The sequence below is a fragment of the Protomyces lactucae-debilis genome, assembly GCF_002105105.1.
Source record: "Protomyces lactucae-debilis strain 12-1054 chromosome Unknown BCR37scaffold_4, whole genome shotgun sequence".
NCBI classification, from domain to species: domain Eukaryota; kingdom Fungi; phylum Ascomycota; class Taphrinomycetes; order Taphrinales; family Protomycetaceae; genus Protomyces; species Protomyces lactucae-debilis.
Genome location: NW_024467996.1, coordinates 449,893 through 466,094, shown reverse-complemented (window position 1 = coordinate 466,094; position 16,202 = coordinate 449,893). Strand labels below are relative to the sequence as shown.

General features: G+C 51.8%; 9 protein-coding genes across 9 annotated transcripts; 6 read left to right on the top strand and 3 right to left on the bottom strand.

Moving 5' to 3' along the window:
- Nucleotides 1-17: 17 nt before the first annotated feature.
- On the bottom strand, nt 18-743 carry BCR37DRAFT_339228 (BCP1 family; the record flags this gene model as incomplete). The annotated part of the gene is made up of 1 exon (XM_040867326.1): nt 18-743. A coding segment is annotated over one exon (726 nt), but the record flags the coding sequence as incomplete, so codon positions are not given.
- A 256-nt stretch (nt 744-999) lies between these two features.
- Nucleotides 1,000-1,709, top strand: BCR37DRAFT_344702 (uncharacterized protein; the record flags this gene model as incomplete). The annotated part of the gene is made up of 2 exons (XM_040867581.1): nt 1,000-1,227; nt 1,275-1,709. The coding sequence occupies 2 exons, from the start codon at nt 1,000-1,002 to the stop codon at nt 1,707-1,709; spliced, it is 663 nt and encodes a 220-aa protein (XP_040727131.1).
- Nucleotides 1,694-2,461, bottom strand: BCR37DRAFT_377344 (uncharacterized protein). Its single transcript, XM_040868796.1, has 2 exons — nt 2,056-2,461; nt 1,694-1,966 (listed from the first exon to the last, which is right to left on the bottom strand). Exons 1-2 carry the CDS (start codon nt 2,252-2,254, stop codon nt 1,770-1,772), a joined length of 396 nt encoding a protein of 131 aa, XP_040727130.1. The 5' UTR covers nt 2,255-2,461; the 3' UTR covers nt 1,694-1,769.
- Nucleotides 2,462-2,573: 112 nt separating this feature from the next.
- BCR37DRAFT_377343 (major facilitator superfamily domain-containing protein) lies at nt 2,574-4,583 on the top strand. The gene has a single exon (XM_040868795.1). It carries the CDS (start codon nt 2,882-2,884, stop codon nt 4,487-4,489), a length of 1,608 nt encoding a protein of 535 aa, XP_040727129.1. The 5' UTR covers nt 2,574-2,881; the 3' UTR covers nt 4,490-4,583.
- An 85-nt stretch (nt 4,584-4,668) lies between these two features.
- On the top strand, nt 4,669-5,539 carry BCR37DRAFT_244366 (acyl-CoA N-acyltransferase). Its single transcript, XM_040866581.1, has one exon. It carries the CDS (start codon nt 4,774-4,776, stop codon nt 5,278-5,280), a length of 507 nt encoding a protein of 168 aa, XP_040727128.1. The 5' UTR covers nt 4,669-4,773; the 3' UTR covers nt 5,281-5,539.
- Nucleotides 5,379-7,146, top strand: BCR37DRAFT_244253 (uncharacterized protein). The gene is made up of 2 exons (XM_040866576.1): nt 5,379-5,576; nt 5,621-7,146. Exons 1-2 carry the CDS (start codon nt 5,477-5,479, stop codon nt 7,015-7,017), a joined length of 1,497 nt encoding a protein of 498 aa, XP_040727127.1. The 5' UTR covers nt 5,379-5,476; the 3' UTR covers nt 7,018-7,146.
- A 1-nt stretch (nt 7,147) lies between these two features.
- On the top strand, nt 7,148-11,530 carry BCR37DRAFT_244364 (uncharacterized protein). Its single transcript, XM_040866580.1, has one exon. The coding sequence runs from the start codon at nt 7,347-7,349 to the stop codon at nt 11,433-11,435; it is 4,089 nt and encodes a 1,362-aa protein (XP_040727126.1). The 5' UTR covers nt 7,148-7,346; the 3' UTR covers nt 11,436-11,530.
- Nucleotides 11,531-13,218: 1,688 nt separating this feature from the next.
- Nucleotides 13,219-14,232, bottom strand: BCR37DRAFT_412345 (uncharacterized protein; the record flags this gene model as incomplete). The annotated part of the gene is made up of 2 exons (XM_040872220.1): nt 13,219-13,406; nt 13,467-14,232. 2 exons carry the CDS (start codon nt 14,230-14,232, stop codon nt 13,219-13,221), a joined length of 954 nt encoding a protein of 317 aa, XP_040727125.1.
- A 409-nt stretch (nt 14,233-14,641) lies between these two features.
- On the top strand, nt 14,642-16,131 carry BCR37DRAFT_377339 (translation initiation factor eIF-2B subunit alpha). Its single transcript, XM_040868794.1, has one exon. The coding sequence runs from the start codon at nt 14,696-14,698 to the stop codon at nt 15,827-15,829; it is 1,134 nt and encodes a 377-aa protein (XP_040727124.1). The 5' UTR covers nt 14,642-14,695; the 3' UTR covers nt 15,830-16,131.
- Nucleotides 16,132-16,202: the final 71 nt, after the last annotated feature.

Genomic DNA, 16,202 nt, shown 5'->3' with positions numbered 1-16,202 from the left:
CTCGCCAATTGTGCTTTGGTGAGCAGGATCAGCTCGCCTGTAGGATGGATGCCAAAGTCATGAAACGCCCGTTTTGAGTCTGACTCTGGTGCTGCGTTGCTGTATGGGAAGTTGATGTGATGCGAGGCATGCTTGATCAAGATCTCATCCTCTGGATGGAAGAAGAAGACTTCCTTGTTGGCGGCCTGCTTGGGCTGTTTGCCCTTCTTCCTGGGCCGGTCATCTTCCTCATCGAGCTTTGAGGCAGTCTCTACGTATGACTTGGACCAGACCAAATAATGGCTGAGATCATACTGCTTATCCTCAGCTTTGCCCGTTTTTTGCCGTGCTGTTATTTCTTCGCCGAGGATGCGGTATAGAGGTCCAGCAACCTCAACAGGCATATTGATAAGTCGCTCACTGAAGATCAAGCCAACCTGAGCGCCAGCTTTGCCAATAAGAGCATGCATTTTGTCAAGCTTTCTTACTTTTGACAAAAGGTAGTCTTTGACTAGCTTGACCTGCTCGTGCTCCTTGTGAACATCCAGGTTCAGAACCGTCAAGAAGGCATACGGGTCAGACTCTTCGCCGTCTACTTTGACTGTTGAGCCAATTTTATTTGCCAATAACAAATCAGCCAAGGCACCCAGCTCAAACTTGATGGCATCTGGACCCATCAGTTGCTTGAGAAGCGTGTTGAGCGCATGAAAGTCGATGGGTGCCAAGTCAAAGAATTCAAAGTCCACGTCAATCATATCGACATCTTCGTCGTCATCCTCGTCGCCATCGCTTAGTTGTGTGTCTTTGTCCTCGACAGCATCAGCAGGAGCCTCCAAATCTCGTTTCATGGCAGGGTGGATGAGAAGGAACTGCTTGTCTTGCTGTCTTTGCGCTTTGTCTCCTTTTTCTGAGGAAATTTGTGAGGAGCTCTCCTGCAAATCACCAAGACGCGACGCGACAGGTAACTACCAGCTGACTTACGGGCATCAGACGAAGCGAAAGATGTCGAGTCCAGGGCCGATGGAGACAGCACAAGACGAGCCGATAGAGACACAGCAGAGTCCGCCAGCGATGAAAGCCAACCCAAAATCAAAAGCTAATAGTACTGCCTCGCCATCAGGTACACCCAAGAAGCCAGCTGCGCACAATCGGCGTCTCCCACTCGCTCGCGTCAAGAAGATTGCAAAGATGGATGAGGATGTCAATAATCTATCCAACGCGGCAGCTCTTGTCATTGCATCTGCGACGGTACGTTCACAGATGCTACACCTAAAGTAGTCCGACTGACCCTCTAGGAACGCTTCGCTGCTTATTTCGCAGAACAGTCCTTTTTCTATACCATTGCTGAACGCAAGAAAGGTCTCAACTATAGTCATTGCGCATCAGCAGTAGCGAGACTGCCACAACTTGACTTTTTGTCAGATGTCGTACCGCAGCGCGTTCAATTCAGGGATACAGCCGCAGGAAAGCAAGTTGCGCCTGCGAGACAAGAGGCAGACGCTGCGGTAGCGGTAGGAAATGGCGAAGCGGGGAGCGGTGCGGCGGCTGCACCTAAGAAGTCTGGCGAAGTACCGGCGTGGGCGCAACCCAAGGCTGCTCTTGCGGCAACCAATGCGCAACCGATAGAAGCACAAGGACCATCGACATCTGTCACGTTGAGCAGTATACTGGATCCTGCTGTGGCTATGGATGATCTGGGCAGCGAAGACGTAGACATGGAAGACGATTGATCTACAAAGCTCTTGCATATACAGCTGACATACGTTGTTTGATACCTCTGAACAAGGCCTCTAGTCGACCTTGAGGATAGGCTCCTCCTTGGCTGGTGCCTGGAGTTCCTTGTGTGTCCTGATGAGCTCCTCGATTTCGAGATCCTCACGGTGCTTGTCATTGTACTGAACAGCCTCGATGTTGCCAGCGCCGCCGCGACCACCTTTGTACACAATCGGAGCCGGCTTGGTGATGGGCTCGGCAGGGTGAGTGTGCTCTAGACAAAGTCAGTATACAGTCAGCAGATACACAGGATGCGCATCACAACAGAGCGCAGAGCAAACGCATCCCGACGAGGAAGCTTACCAGCAAGCTCTTGGGCCTTCTGGATCTCTGCCTTTGTAGCAAAATTACCAGCGCCGCCACGACCGGAGAAGTTGCCATGTACGGGCTTCTGAGAGAACTGTTTTGGTAGGTTTTCCTCGGGGATTGGATTCTTAATGACATAGTTGCCAGCGCCGCCGCGGCCTGTGAAGGCTTGCGCGTGTTTGCCTAGATCGGACATGCTTGTAGAGTTGCTATTGAAAGGGAACGAAAGAAGTTTTTTGGCAGAAGAAGAGGGTCGCTGGGGCGATGTAGGTGAAGCGCAGCTTAAGTCTTTCGAGGCGGCCGACTTGTGCCTGACGTGTGCTGCAGATAGAGTTGAGGTCGGAGAGAAAGGAGACTCGCTGGCTGCACTGCTCGCTGCACCTGCTGCAACGGACACTGCGCCACGCGATAACAGCGGAGATAAGGAACGCAGAGACAGTCCCATATACAGCAGGAATTTGAACTGACAAAGCACTGTAGTCTACAGCAGTCACTCACTAATACTTGTATCTACCATGCCTTCCTGCTTCGTGTACGACACAAACATAAAGTAGTGTCATTCGCTTGACAAACATAGATTGCTCATGATGCTCCTGCCCAGACAGTCTCACTATACACAAAGACATATAGCTCATGAGAGACTGTGTTTTAGCAGTAGAATGCTCCTGGAGGTCCAGGACTGTCTTCAAGGTCCGTTTGTGACCGTCTCAAATCCTTGTGCAACATTACGCGATTGACGTCTTCGGCAGGTACCGAAATCAGATCTGCTACATCTACAGACGTATAACTAGATCCATTGACGTGTAACTCATCAGAAACTGCCATGGCGCAGTCGGCGGCGGATGCAGCAGCGATTGTGGCAACAGACGATGTCGACGAGAGCCCAGCGAGCAGTGGAAGCAAACCGAACGACCCCGTCGACCCAGAACACAATGATGTCTTACGACGCACACGTTCACGCGGTTCCGTACTCATGCGAATGCACACAGGTGCTTCTACCATTGTACCTCGCGCAAAACGAATCGGTTTCTTGAGCTCTCTTGCCATTGTGCCAGAAGTGGAAGACCCGCGGGAATACACACAAGGCACGAAGCACTTCATCGTCTTTCTCGTTGCAGCGGCCGCCATGTCGGGGCCCATGTCCAGTGGCATCCTTCTTCCAGCACTGTCCAATGTCGAGCGCGATTTTGGGACCACGGCCACCGTTGCGAATCTGACCATTACCACCTTTCTCATCGGTATGGGAGTATCCCCTCTCTGGTTGGCTTACGTGAGTGAGCATTTTGGCAGAAGAACAGTATATCTTCTGTCCTTCTCTGCGTATACAGTCTTTTCCATTCTGTGTGCCGTCTCGCAATCCATTAGCCAGCTGCTCGCCTTTCGTCTCCTGGCAGCCCTTTCATCTGGCGCGGCCCAAGCTATTGGAGCCGGTGTCATTGCAGACATTTATCTCGCACAACATAGAGGGAACGCAATGGGCTGGTTCTACCTCGGACCCATCGTTGGGCCTCTAATGAGTCCAGTCCTTGGAGGGCTCTTGACGTCAGCTGGATCGTGGCGAAACACACAATGGTTCATCGTCGCTAAGGCTGGTACACTCACTATTCTCTTGCTATTCTGCTTGCCAGAGACGCTTCGTGATGCCAAGGTGCTTGAAATATACGATAAAGAAGCAGGATCTCTTCGCATGCCTACCAAGATGGAAGTCTTCCTTCACACCCTGGCAGATCCCCTGAAAACAATCAAGTTCTTTGCATTCCCTGCCGTCGCATGCTCCATCGCTTATGCAAGTCTCAATTTTGGAAGCTTGTATTTTCTAAACATCTCCATCGAGTACTCGTTTGAGATGGCGCCCTACAATTTCCGCACCATCATCATTGGGTGCTTGTACCTGGGTAATTCGATTGGTTACATTATTGGGTCAATCCTTGGTGGCAAATGGTGCGACATTGTCATGCAGAGAGCCAAAGAGAAAGAAGGTGGCGAGTACATTCCCGAACGTCGCTTTGGCCTGAATGCTTGGACTGGTGCCTTTTTTGCGCCAGCAGGATTGTTCATCTATGGTTGGACGATTGGTCAATTTTGGCTCATTCCATTGATTGGGACATTTATCTTTGGACTTGCAACGATGTTCATCTATGCTGCAGTGACCACGTACCTCATTGACGCTCTGCCAGGACGAGGTTCCAGTGCTATGGCGCTCAATAACCTCGTCCGCATGCTGCTCGCTGCTGGAGCAAGTGCCGCTGCCGAACCTGCTCTCAAAAGGCTCGGCAACCATGTCTTGTTTTCGATTCTTGCAAGTGTGTGTTGGGCTAGTACTGTCTTGGTCTTGCTCATTCTGAGGAAGGGAGATGCCTGGCGAGCGAAAGCTGCGGCGCGTGCTGAGATGGCCGCTTCGCAAGCTGGCCCTGCTCACAATCCTCGATGACGCATCTGTACACCCCTGAATTCGATTAGTTTTGGCGTTTGGCATTTGTTCAGCATGATTTGATGATAAATAGGTCTATATAATGGTCAGAGTAGATGGATAAGTCGCCCTGATCCAGATACTTTGTTCCATGGTAGTCTCGCTTCGGTTCCGATGCTTTTCCGGATTGTCTGGTCAAGTCAAGTTTTCGGCAAACGCGACCGCATTCTTCGTTGGCTTCTTTCACGACATAGACTGCTACAGCATTACAGCAACGTCTACTTTGCCTTTCTTTCTCACTCATTATGTCCTTCAGCATTCGTAAAGCTAGAGAAGAGGATGTGCCACAGATGCTGCAATTCATCAAGGACCTCGCGGAATTCGAAAAGGCACCCGAAGCAGTCTTTGCCACGCATGAGAAGCTATCTAGCACGCTCGGCTTCACAGGAACAGCCTATGCGCATGCAGTCATTGCAGAGACCAAGTCTGAGTCGGATGAAGCGGCAGTAGTGGTAGGCATGGCGATTTACTTCTTCAACTACTCCACATGGCATGCTGCACCGGGTATCTACTTGGAAGACTTGTACGTTGACCAGCAATACCGTGGAAAGGGATACGGCACCAGGCTGCTACAACATCTAGCAAAGTTGTCACTTGACATGGGCGGCAAGCGTTTAGAGTGGTCCGTGCTCAAGTGGAACGAAAAGGCCATCAAGGTCTATGAAGCGGTCGGTGCTGAAATGATGACAGAGTGGAGCGTCATGCGTGTCGACGGTGAACGTCTTGACAAGCTTGCTGCTGCAGCTCACTGAAGTCTCTTGGCTACAGCAGCCAGGCATTCGACGGCGTTCCGTCTATGCGATGGTCCGTCTGTGCTGAAACGTTTCATAGCGACGCTCAGTAATCGCTTCTACACCTGCTTCAGCTTCAGCTTCGACCTGCTCCCTCTGGCATGTCAGTCAAGTGTGCCGGCCGCCAAGATACTCCCATCTTTTGATTACACCGAACATGCACTGGTTGACGCTAGCGACGGTATTGATACATGTCAAGCCAGGTCATGGCCAGATTGGTCTTCCTGATACGTTTGCAGCAGGTCTACAAGTCTTGCGTAAGTCTTCAAGGTGGCTTTTCAACCGGTCACTGACACGACAGAATCACAAGTGGCGGGTCTGAATCTTGGCTTCTTTGGACAGAGTACTAGCGCTGTGCTCAATCAGCGTATCGCTGCTGCGACCAAGGCCGTGGGCAATATTGGCGTCATCAGTATACCACCCATTGAGCTCATCTTGTCATCAACAACGGGTCCGAACTTGGCTTCAATAACTCTAGCTCAGGTATTGCCGCTATCAGCGAGCGATCCACTGCCATCTGCAACGTCACAAAGCTCAAGAACAACATTGACCATTCGTGCAACAGCGACTGAAAGTAGCAGAACGGCGCAGGCGACTTCATTGATGTCAGATACCATCTCGCCTGTTGCAGCGCTACCCGCAGCCACATCAAGTTCTACACCGCCCGTGTCGAGCTCGGCTTCGCCACCACGGAACACAACAGCCGATGGAGGCGATGCGGCTGGTCTTGCAGCACAATCTACTTCAACAAAGTCAGCAGCCAAGCCACCGCCCACTTTAATCATTGTTGGCTCTGTTGGAGCATTCTTGGCGCTTGCAAGTATCGTTGGTGTGTTCTTCTTCATCAAACGCCGCAGACAAGCTCGCTTCGATGAAAAGATGTTTTGTCGCGGCGACAGTATCGAGAAGACGCTCTCTGTCGCCGACAAGACTTATGGTGGGTTGTCGCGCAAAGTGTCCAAGAGCGGTAAGGTACTCAAAATTCAACGTCTATGGCAGCGTCAGCCGACCGAGCAGCGCGCTACAGTCGAGTCCTCGTTCAATTTGCTCAGTTGGCGTCATGTTGCGGGCACAAGAGCCTCGCTGGACGCTGATCAGGCTTACATGAGTAAAGCACCTGAGTTGCCTGAAGTTGTGCGAGCCACGCAGTCAGAAGCAGAGGAAGACAGAGATGAAGTTGCAGACATCCTGCACAAATACACAGACCCGACTCAATCTCGCGGCTTCTCTAGCTTGTATTCGACTGATGGCGAGTTGCCAATCGTCCTTGGTAGTCCTGTTAGAGCGACGTCCCCTTGGTTCAAATGGCAAGTTCCTGCACCGAAGGAAGATGACAGCGTTTTGTATGGGCAACAACGCACAGGGGTGGGCAATGTCGTCTTGGGCAACGATGTCTTGGGCGGCCGAATCAAGAGCGTCAGGCCGGTGCCTGAGCAGTCAAAGTTTAGCTTCAGCGACTACAGCAACGATTACAGGCAGACGCGAACGAGCATGTATCCGCGTGATGCGAGCAATAACATGGCGCCCAGACAAAGCAAACACAAGCCACGCACTACGATGACCAACTTTTCTGTCAGATCTGGTGGATTTGGGCAGCAGCAGCAGCAGCCGTTCGCAGGAGACTCAACGGTCCATGCTACAGCACAAGGGCAGAGTTTCTTGCAACGCTACCTCAAGAAAGCTTGGGGCCGCAATTGACATTCAGCCCGCCTGAAACACATGTAAATGCTCCCTAGCTTGTGTCTCTAGTTCTCCTTAATTGTACTTTTCTCATACATGGTGTAATCCCTCGACAGCCTAAAATCAGCTGAAGTGCGAGTCAACAAACACGTGCACCCGCAAACATAAAAAGGATGACCAGCCGCCATCATGTCAAGAAGTAATCGCCGCATAAACCAGCGCTGGCACACGGATCAGACGTAATTACAGTACTGCGGACGACCTATAACGTGCCTGGTCAAGGAGGCGAGACGATGCTGTGTTCTTCAAGAGTCAATTGACACGCACTTTGACCTAAAGCACAAAGCATGGCTGCCGACCAGGAGGCACCTAAGAAAGCAAGTACCATCAATGATCAGGCGGGAAAAGCATCAGCCAGCTTGGCTCCCGCTGTGAAAGAACATGCGCCAGCTTCCAATTTCCCGCAGACCAAGTTTTCAGTCCCAGTCACTTTGAAACCACAAGCAACACAACAAGAGGTCGAGAGTGCCATGTCAAAGTCAGTGCCAGGCTCCCCGCCACCGCCGGACAAGGTCTTAGGGTCGACAACACAGGCTGTCGCTGGACAAAAGGGTAAGAACTCCTTGCGAGTCTCATACACCCCTCTCAATAAAAGTACCTACACGTCTACTGCTCGACGATCTACTCAGAATTCTGTCTATGGTCCAATCCAGTCTGTTTCTGACTCGGTTCCAGAACCACAAGGTGTGCCTTCTCATGGAGGCGGCAATCTCATGGCAGATCAGCGCAATCAACGAGCAGCAAGTCCTGATCGACGATCCAATGGTTCAATGAGACCACCACTGCTCAAGAGCGGCTCTTCCGAAAACAAGGTTGTCACTGGCTTGCCTCCGCGCAAATCGACGCTTAATGTCAGTCGCTCGTCGACGAGCTCATCAAACCCTCAAGCTCGTGTTAGCAGCCAATCTCCAACCATCGCTCCTCTCTCACCCACGAGATCCACCAGTGACGGCGTGCGGCCAGATCGACTGGTAGACCGCCCCAGTAATGATAACGGGGGAACAGGCATGAAGCGATCCGCCTCGCCTATGCAAAATGATGCTAAACGAGCAAAGCCTCGATCCGCGAGTACACCACATGTCATGAATCTTGCACAATATCCTGAAGTCCGAGATCTTGTCGTTTTGCCAGGATTCGGGAGCCATTTCGGCATACCCTTCAGGAAGTCCCATGGCAGCATCACGTGCCTCGCACCATCGTGTGACAAGCAGACTTTTGGATCAGCCAAGGCATTCCTGCAACATGCTGAAAACAAGAATCATCGAGGATTCGACATCCGCAAGGCCCATGTCCCACGCCCCGAGCGCAATTCAAATTCAGTATCAAATGCCGCAGGCGGAGAACGGTCCGCCTCCTCTGTAAATGTGTCCCAGTATAACGGAGAGTTTGGTGGCTCCCGTCGAAACATGCATGAAGAAGTTCGTGTTTCCCGTGCTGAGCCAGTGAAGACTCCGGATCTCGGATTGGCGAGCAAAAGCATAGATCTAACTGTCCGCGCACAGGCAACAGACAAAGCCCCAGTTGAGACAACTAAGGTTGCCAGGGTGGAATCGAGCAAGGAGAATGGTCCCGGGTCCTTGGCTCGTCCCACCAGTGTGTCTGCCAGTCAACCGATCTCTAGTTCATCGCTCGCTTCGCAGCAGTTTGCTGGGTCGAAGGCCAAACCGGCGGCTGCAACGACAGCTGTGGCCAAGACTATTCCCGCCCCCGCTCCACTTCAGCCCTTCTCCAGCAAGACTCCGGATCATCGTGTCTCGGCCTCAGATCAGTCATCAGCAGTTGATGGCATTGATAACGTCAGTAGTCAAACTCCCACGACGAAGGTAGCGACAGCTTCTGCTGTGTCGACAGAAGAAGCGACTCGCCTCGAGAAGTTGTGGAGGACCCATCTCGGTTTCGAAAGCATGCGTAACCAGATGCCAGAGCCGTCGGTCTGGGCGGAAGTCAGCAAGATCTCTGAAGCCAAAATTAAATCTTTCCTCGCTACAAAAGACTTGGCGCGTAGCAGATCTGAACCTCTCGGAAAACCGTCTGCTCCTCTTTTGAATCCCAAGATCGAAGCTATTCGCCAGGAGAGTGCCAAAGCAGAGAAGAAGCCTCCCCAGGCAGTCCCTGTTACTCCAGCACTACGAGCAAGAGATGCTTTGCCATCTACGAAGCGTCCGTCCAGTGGATCGTCTCATACGTCGGCCTCGAAACCAGATGAAAGGCCAGGCCAGCCTTCAAGCTCGACGTCCGACCGGTCGAATACCAAGAGGGAGGACTCTCAAGGGAGTGTGAACTCAGCTCAAGAGAAGCTTGCTGGCCAGGCGAGGGTCAAGTACCCGGAAGGGAGCAACCTCAAGACAGCCAGACCGTTGAAGCGTCCGAGATGGGAGTATATTCTCGTGGACCCAAACACTGAGAAATCCGAGGATGAGAAAATTGAGTTCACAATTGGCAAAACCCGTCGGCAGGAACGGGTCTTGCGGGAGGGTTCCGACGAACCGTTGAAGACGGTCCGTCCCAAAAGAGCAAATCGTGTTCCTCGAGTCATCTCCCGCTTGGATGAGGACTCGTCAGATGATGTTCCGCTCAGGATTGCACATGGCAAATCGGGTGAGCAGGCGAGTCCATCTGGAACCATGTCCTTTGAGTCATCTGATAGCGATTCTGAGGTGCCTGTCCCACGCTCGATTTCGCCAAAGAATGTGCGACGCGTCAAACAGGAAGTGGAACGCAAGCCTGTTCCTGCTCGATCCACCCCGTTGGTGAGCGAGAAGAAAAAGCAACCTTCGCCCGTCTCGTTTTCCAATTCACCCATGCAAAACAAAGTGCAGGAAAGTGCCCCCGGGCCAGTGACGCCAATGATGGCCCGCCTCGAAGCCCATATGATGCTTGGCAAAGCGATCAACGTCGACGACTGGGTCCGTGCCAAACTGGGATCGCACAAGAATGTCACTGATTTTCTTGCAAAGGTCGCAGCCGTTTTGCCGCGAAATGTGTCCCTCCAGAATTCTCAAGCCGGGGACAGCAAGGCAGAGTCTGCAACTTCAAAGCCAATGCGGACCATACCGAACTCAGACAAATTTGTGCCGCAGGGGTCCCCTCGAGCGCCTCAGGGTGAGTCTGATGCACCGGTTGTCAAAACGATGGCATCACCCCAAATTTCTCAGAGCAAGGCAATGGATCGGAAGCTCTGCATTTACTGCGGAGTCTTGGCGGAACCTGGTGTCTCGGAAAAACACCTCGCTTTCCACGAGCGACAGGGTGATGTCCCATCTGTTGACCTCTTGAAGCGCTCCGGGGGCCGCGCAGATATGGTCGGCACTGTTGTGCATATCTCTCACGGAAAGCTGCCCACGTTAAAACAACGAGCACCAAAAGATGCCGAACGACCGGTATACGCTGCGATGCCTCTGCATTATGGAGATTTGACGGACACGCGAAATGCGTGGCAGCAGACAAAGGATTGTGCAGCTTCGAACATCTCGCCCGTGTTGTTTTGCATGGACTGTGTGGATGGCCAGCCTGCCAAATGTCGTTTCAAAATAATCAGGAAGTTTGTCGACCCGCCAAGCAGCGACGACAATCTACGTTATGTTCTGGCTTCCATCCACAATCATGAAACCGACGACGAAGGTAGCGTCTCAGAAGTTGGGTTGAGGGGTTTGTCGAAGACGGATGCGGAGTTTGTTTTTCGGCGCCTGGTCCGCCCACTGGAGGAGTTCGCCCAAATCGAAGATGAACATGAACAGCAAGAGCGAATCTTACATCGGCCCCGGACTCGGGCGACTGGTGCGCATTGCGATGCATGTTTCAATCTGATCTTCTCAGGTTACTGGACATGTTATTTATGTGGCACCTTCCTTTGCTTGGACTGCTTCACAGATTGGCAGGAAAGCCCAGATTCGTCGAACATTCCGTTCGATACGTGTAAGTCTGTTGCAGGCCAACCAATGCGACATTCGAAGCACCACATGATCCCGTTTACTTCGTTTCGTGAGCAAGAGCTCGACGATCTGCTTCGGCAGGCACAAGACTTTTCTCCCTACATCGCAGCATCGGTTGGCGTTGGGCGATTTTTCAAGACTGTGCAGCACGCTGATTGGGCCCTGCCGTTGTGTGTCGAAGGGGCCGAGAAATTGTCCTTAAGTCTCTTCCAGAAGCATTGGGCAATTGGCGAGCCCTTGCTACTCCAAGGTCTGGAAGAGCGTACAAAACGTTTTTGGACACCAACTAAGCTTCTCACGCTAATTGGTGACCAAACGGTAGACGTCATTGCCGGCAACAGCAATGTACTCTCTCAAATGCGGCTAAAGGATTTCCTCAACATCCCTCCAACCGCTTGTTTGCGACTCGCTGTTCGTGTCTCGTCAATAATTTGGCAATGCTGACCATTTAGGGACTACCACTATGCGAATGTGCAAGCTCGATCTCAAGCACACTGCTAGAAGCTTTTGACAGCCTTTTGCCTGTTCCAGAGTACACGTCTGCGAAAGGGCGCTTCAATCTGGATGCTTGGTCTACGTCCAATATTTTGCCCGTCGTGTCCTCACCTGTCTTGTATGCGGGCAGCGATTTGCCCATGGGTAATGTGACTCTCGCTCGTGTATATTCACTAATGATAGGCTCAGCGTTGAGTGGCAGTGCATTAAAGGTGAGCATGTACGACACGATCAATATTATGACTTGGGGAGATGCTTCAAGTGGGAACAATGGCTGTGCTATTTGGGATATCTTTCCACAGCGCAACGCGTCGGTTCTTCGTCGATACATGCTCAGTTTTTGTGGCGACAAGACATCAGAGGAGGATCCTGTCCGTCGTGCTCGTCGGTACTTGACTGAAGAGAACTTGGTCGATCTCAGGTTTCAGTACCATGTCACACCTGTGCGCGTCTGTCAGAAGCCCGGGGAAGCTCTCCTAATTCCTGCTGGGAGCTTCTTCCAGGTTGCGTCTGCGAGTGCTCATATCAGTCTGAGCAGCGAATTTGTCAGTCCTGAGAATCTGAATCGCTATTGGACGATTCTCGCCAATGACAAGCGCAAAGGCGATTTGTTCAAGAGGAATGAGATTTTCAGGATGAAGCAGTACATTTTCCACAGCTGGCTTGGCATTTCTGATTTGCTGGCAGATGAAGAAACTGTGGATAATGATGTCGAGGCAGCCAAAAACACAGCTCAAGCTGCATCTGAGGCGAGCGACGAGGCGGATGAAGATGCAGGTGTTGCAGCCGATCTTGAAGTGACAGACGGTGAACCTGTGGAATCTGAGCAAGAAGCACCCGTTCAAGTGCCAGTGGCAGCAGCAGTACCATCGCCGTCAGTCAAACTGCCTCCAACAGCGCCAGACCTCGCAGAAAGAGCGACCAAGGCGCTCCAAGGCTCTTTTGATGCGGTCACAGAGATGCACGAGAAGCGCAAAACCGAGCAGATGCAAGCTCCGAAGTCTGCGACAGCAGTCTTAAAAAAGAGCGAACGTCCAGACAGTGTTTCAGAGTCGCTTGACAGGCTTATTGATGAGTTGGACTACAGTGAATGAATGCAGTTCAGGGATGTATGCAGCGCTAGAGGCATTTGACTAGGCATAAGTAGACTAAGAAGCTGCACAAACCGAGATCATCTGATTAGTAGCGGAAGACAGAATGCCTATTGCTTCCACCAAATCTGACGACTCTGCACTGTCTGGCAAGCCAACTTGCTTGTCCACAGCAGCATTTATGGCTCGAACTTTCTGACCGAAAGATTGCAGCGCCTTGACCGTCTCCGGATCTCCTGCCCTTGCTGTTGCTGGAAGTGTCAAAGAAGCGCTGTCCAGTTTCTCCACTTGGGCGACGAGTGAGGAGAAGGAATCCTTTTGCTTTGCGTACACTTGAAGAGACTGCTTGGCTTCAACCAATGACGTCTTGGTCTCCGTCAGAAAACTACGGCTGGGCGTCATCAGCATGGAGCCATGACTGCAATGTTGTCTTACCATTGATCAGAAACTGGGGCTCCAAGAGCGACATACAGAAGCGATCCAAGAAAGAATGAGCGCATGACGCGACGATCCCTAATAGACGCGGCGGCCTGCGTGACTTTATGCGTTCGGAATGCCCCATTGGCGTCTGGTGCAAGTTTCATCCTATCAGAAGATGACAAAGCTCTGCTGTTGAGTATGTTTGTCAATCTGGCACCACCTCAGACATCTTCGTCTGCGCTCATTTCATCAACGACTAACCCAGAGTACTGTGCAGAAGCGATGAGATGTGGCAAGACGCCGACAGATGCACATTCGAGACACTCGTCACGCGCTGCCATGATGGTCAATGCAAGTGCCAAGCTATTCCATAGATCCTGACCTACATCACTGAAATCAGCTACCATGACTGCATGCGGTTGTCATTCAGCAGTGCTGCTATCCAGTGCGAGGATGCCAACATGCGCACCGCAAAGAGCGAATCCAAACAGTGTCGTTGCTTTATAGCTTGGACCTGTCAGAGGGTACAGGTGTGTACGCGCTGCACGGTGAAGTTTGGCGATACGCTTCATCCGCGCTTGTGTGTGCTGTTCGAGGATCTGCAAATCTGCTTTGGACGTAAAAGTGGGTCGGCGTCTTTGTGCTTGAAGTGGTCTTGCTGTGATGGGTGCGAAGAGGGCCAATACGTCGAGGTCTTGTCTAGCATCTTGAGCAGCCCATGACAAGAATCCACTCAAGGCGCGAGAGACGATGGGCTCAAGTCGGCCCTGCTGATGCACCCTGCGAAGCCGATTGAGCTCCATGACCGTGCGTATACTCTTGCCAACCATGAGCAGACGCTCAAACGCCATCTTGCCGCGGAAATGAGAGGCTTCGGTATCAGAAATGCAGCGAATACCAGTCAAAGCTGCATTTTCGTCGTCATGCACGGCAAACAACGAGCGGTCAAGCCCAAGAAAGTCATAATCCCATGATGCTGGAAGAACCGGTTCTTTTCCGCGAGCTTTTAGTCGGTCATAGAGCTGATTGAGGCTTTCAGGAAGCTCTGTCGTGTCTTGTTGCGCCTTCTCAACATGATCCTGCAGATCCGAGATGCTACTCAAGTCTGAAAATGATGCTGGTGGCAACGAGACGTCCGACGATGTGCCAAGCAGCTCAAGGCTGGTCGCTTGCCTGTGCCACGTAGCCATGAAATTTGTTATTTGACTGGATTGTGATGGGCGCTGACAGCTCATCTCTGATCGCGTATGTGGAGGTAGCAAGCTCCAGGAGCAGAAGACACAGGAGGCTTGGCAAACACTCCTTGTCGCGTCGCGCTCAAGAAGTCGTCAAGGGTCAGCTATCGCTGCCAAGGAGGGTTGTGTATAGCTGAGAAGAGCATGTAACGCTTGAGCTTTCAGCTTCCATGGAGAATCTCAAGTTTCTTTGTTCTCAAGAACGGTCAAATGTAGTGCATTGTGCCAGCCGTTTCGTAGTATGCCTACATTCATGTTTTCAGAGACAGATGGGCCTGCAGCAGGCGCTAGACGCCCCTTGTGAGAAATGCTGGCAGATGATAGCGGAAGGCAGATATATTACAATGAGTGTCAGCTGGTCGTCGCAGTCTTGCACCGGCTGAGCCTGAATTTCCTGACGAGCAACATTGAGCGGACTTTTGCGACAACTCAACACGACGATCTGCTAGCTCGTCCTCTGCTCATGGCGCCTGTTCGGCCAAGTAGACTGTCGCGTGTCGACACGTCCATCGACTCTCCAAACGGGTCATTTGATGTCCTCGCCATCTACCGCGACCATCTTGAGAGAGACCCAGACATCACCATGCCACTTGCGGCTATATCTGCACTCCTTGAGGTGCTCACAAAAACCAACGCCTCAACAGTGTCTGAGTTCACTGACATCTTGAAGCGTGGAAAACGCATCTTGATCGATGCTGTACCGAATGCCTACTCGCTCCAAGCAGGTTGCGACATCTTTGAAGCATTCATTGGCAAGAGTCTACGAGATGTTGAGGATTTCGATGAAACAAAAGCGCATCTCGTGGCCAATGGTCGTCTCTTCATATCGCGTGCCCGTGAAGCGCGTGTCAAGATTGCAGAGATTGGTGCAAAGTTTGTGAAGGATGGGTCAACGGTGTTGATTCACTCTTATTCTCGCGTCGTGTTGGCAGTCCTGACGCGTGCAGCTGAAGAGAACCGTCGCTTTCGAGTCTTCATCACAGAATCAAGACCAAATGGATCAGGACTCAAGTCGAAGCGTGTTTTGGAACGCTATGGTATTCCTACATGCATGCTGCTGGATGTAGCTGTAGGCTACGCCATGCCCCTATGCGACATGGTCCTTGTGGGCGCCGAGGGCGTTGTCGAGAATGGTGGTCTCATCAATCAAATTGGTACGCAAAACGTCGCTGCATTGGCGAAACGAGAGGGCAAACCCTTCTACTGTGTTGCCGAGTCCCATAAGTTTGTGCGGATCTATCCACTCTCGCAGTTTGACCTCAACAAGAGCGATCCTGTGCTTGAGTTTTCTGATCCGCCGTCGCGGTCACAGGCAGGCAGTGCACTCGGTAGTGCGCTTGGTACACCTGCGTTACGATCCAGTGAGGATGCCTTTGCCAAAGCACCGCCAGGGAATGGCTTCTTTGAGGAAGGTATTAAAGTGACGAGCAGTTCTGCAGACGTACGGAATGAGCATGTCATGTCACTTGATGATATTTGCAACAATCCGAGCTTGGATCTGACACCGCCAGAAATGATTACGGCGCTGGTCACAGATTTGGGTGTATTGAATCCGATGTCGGGCGTTTCTGAGGAGCTCATTCGACTGTGGTATTGAGTCAGACGGTCGTTACATAACTCGGCACCGTATGACGTGCTGATTTGGCCTTGCTCATGCTCAAAGATCAGGTGTCAAGTAGTAGTCGAAAGTTGACGAAGCTGACGACTCGACGGCAGCTGTAAGGAGGCCTGCCTGGCCCTTTTAAGTCCGCGGCGTTTAGCGAACTGGAAGCGAGGCGGAGGCAGCGTCTCTCATGAAGAGCCAGATTCTTACTTGCTATGAGCATTTTCATACGACGTTCAGCATCTAATCTTCTCAATGCAGCATACGACTCGTCCTCCTTGTAACTTTGTAATGTCTGAGGAGCCCTTGCCCAGTGTCTCTGTGCAGTCTTGAGCTTTGGTGATTTTTGTTTAACTCGCTCGCTCGC

Coding starts and splice junctions, on each gene's coding strand:
- BCR37DRAFT_377344 (XM_040868796.1), bottom strand. CDS start 2,254: ATGTCCGATCTAGGCAAACACGCGCAAGCCTTCACAGGCCGCGGCGGC. Junction 1,967..2,055: donor GAAGGCCCAAGAGCTTGCTG/GTAAGCTTCCTC, acceptor GACTTTGTCTAG/AGCACACTCACCCTGCCGAG.
- BCR37DRAFT_377339 (XM_040868794.1), top strand. CDS start 14,696: ATGGCGCCTGTTCGGCCAAGTAGACTGTCGCGTGTCGACACGTCCATC.
- BCR37DRAFT_244253 (XM_040866576.1), top strand. CDS start 5,477: ATGCACTGGTTGACGCTAGCGACGGTATTGATACATGTCAAGCCAGGT. Junction 5,577..5,620: donor AGCAGGTCTACAAGTCTTGC/GTAAGTCTTCAA, acceptor CTGACACGACAG/AATCACAAGTGGCGGGTCTG.
- BCR37DRAFT_244364 (XM_040866580.1), top strand. CDS start 7,347: ATGGCTGCCGACCAGGAGGCACCTAAGAAAGCAAGTACCATCAATGAT.
- BCR37DRAFT_244366 (XM_040866581.1), top strand. CDS start 4,774: ATGTCCTTCAGCATTCGTAAAGCTAGAGAAGAGGATGTGCCACAGATG.
- BCR37DRAFT_377343 (XM_040868795.1), top strand. CDS start 2,882: ATGGCGCAGTCGGCGGCGGATGCAGCAGCGATTGTGGCAACAGACGAT.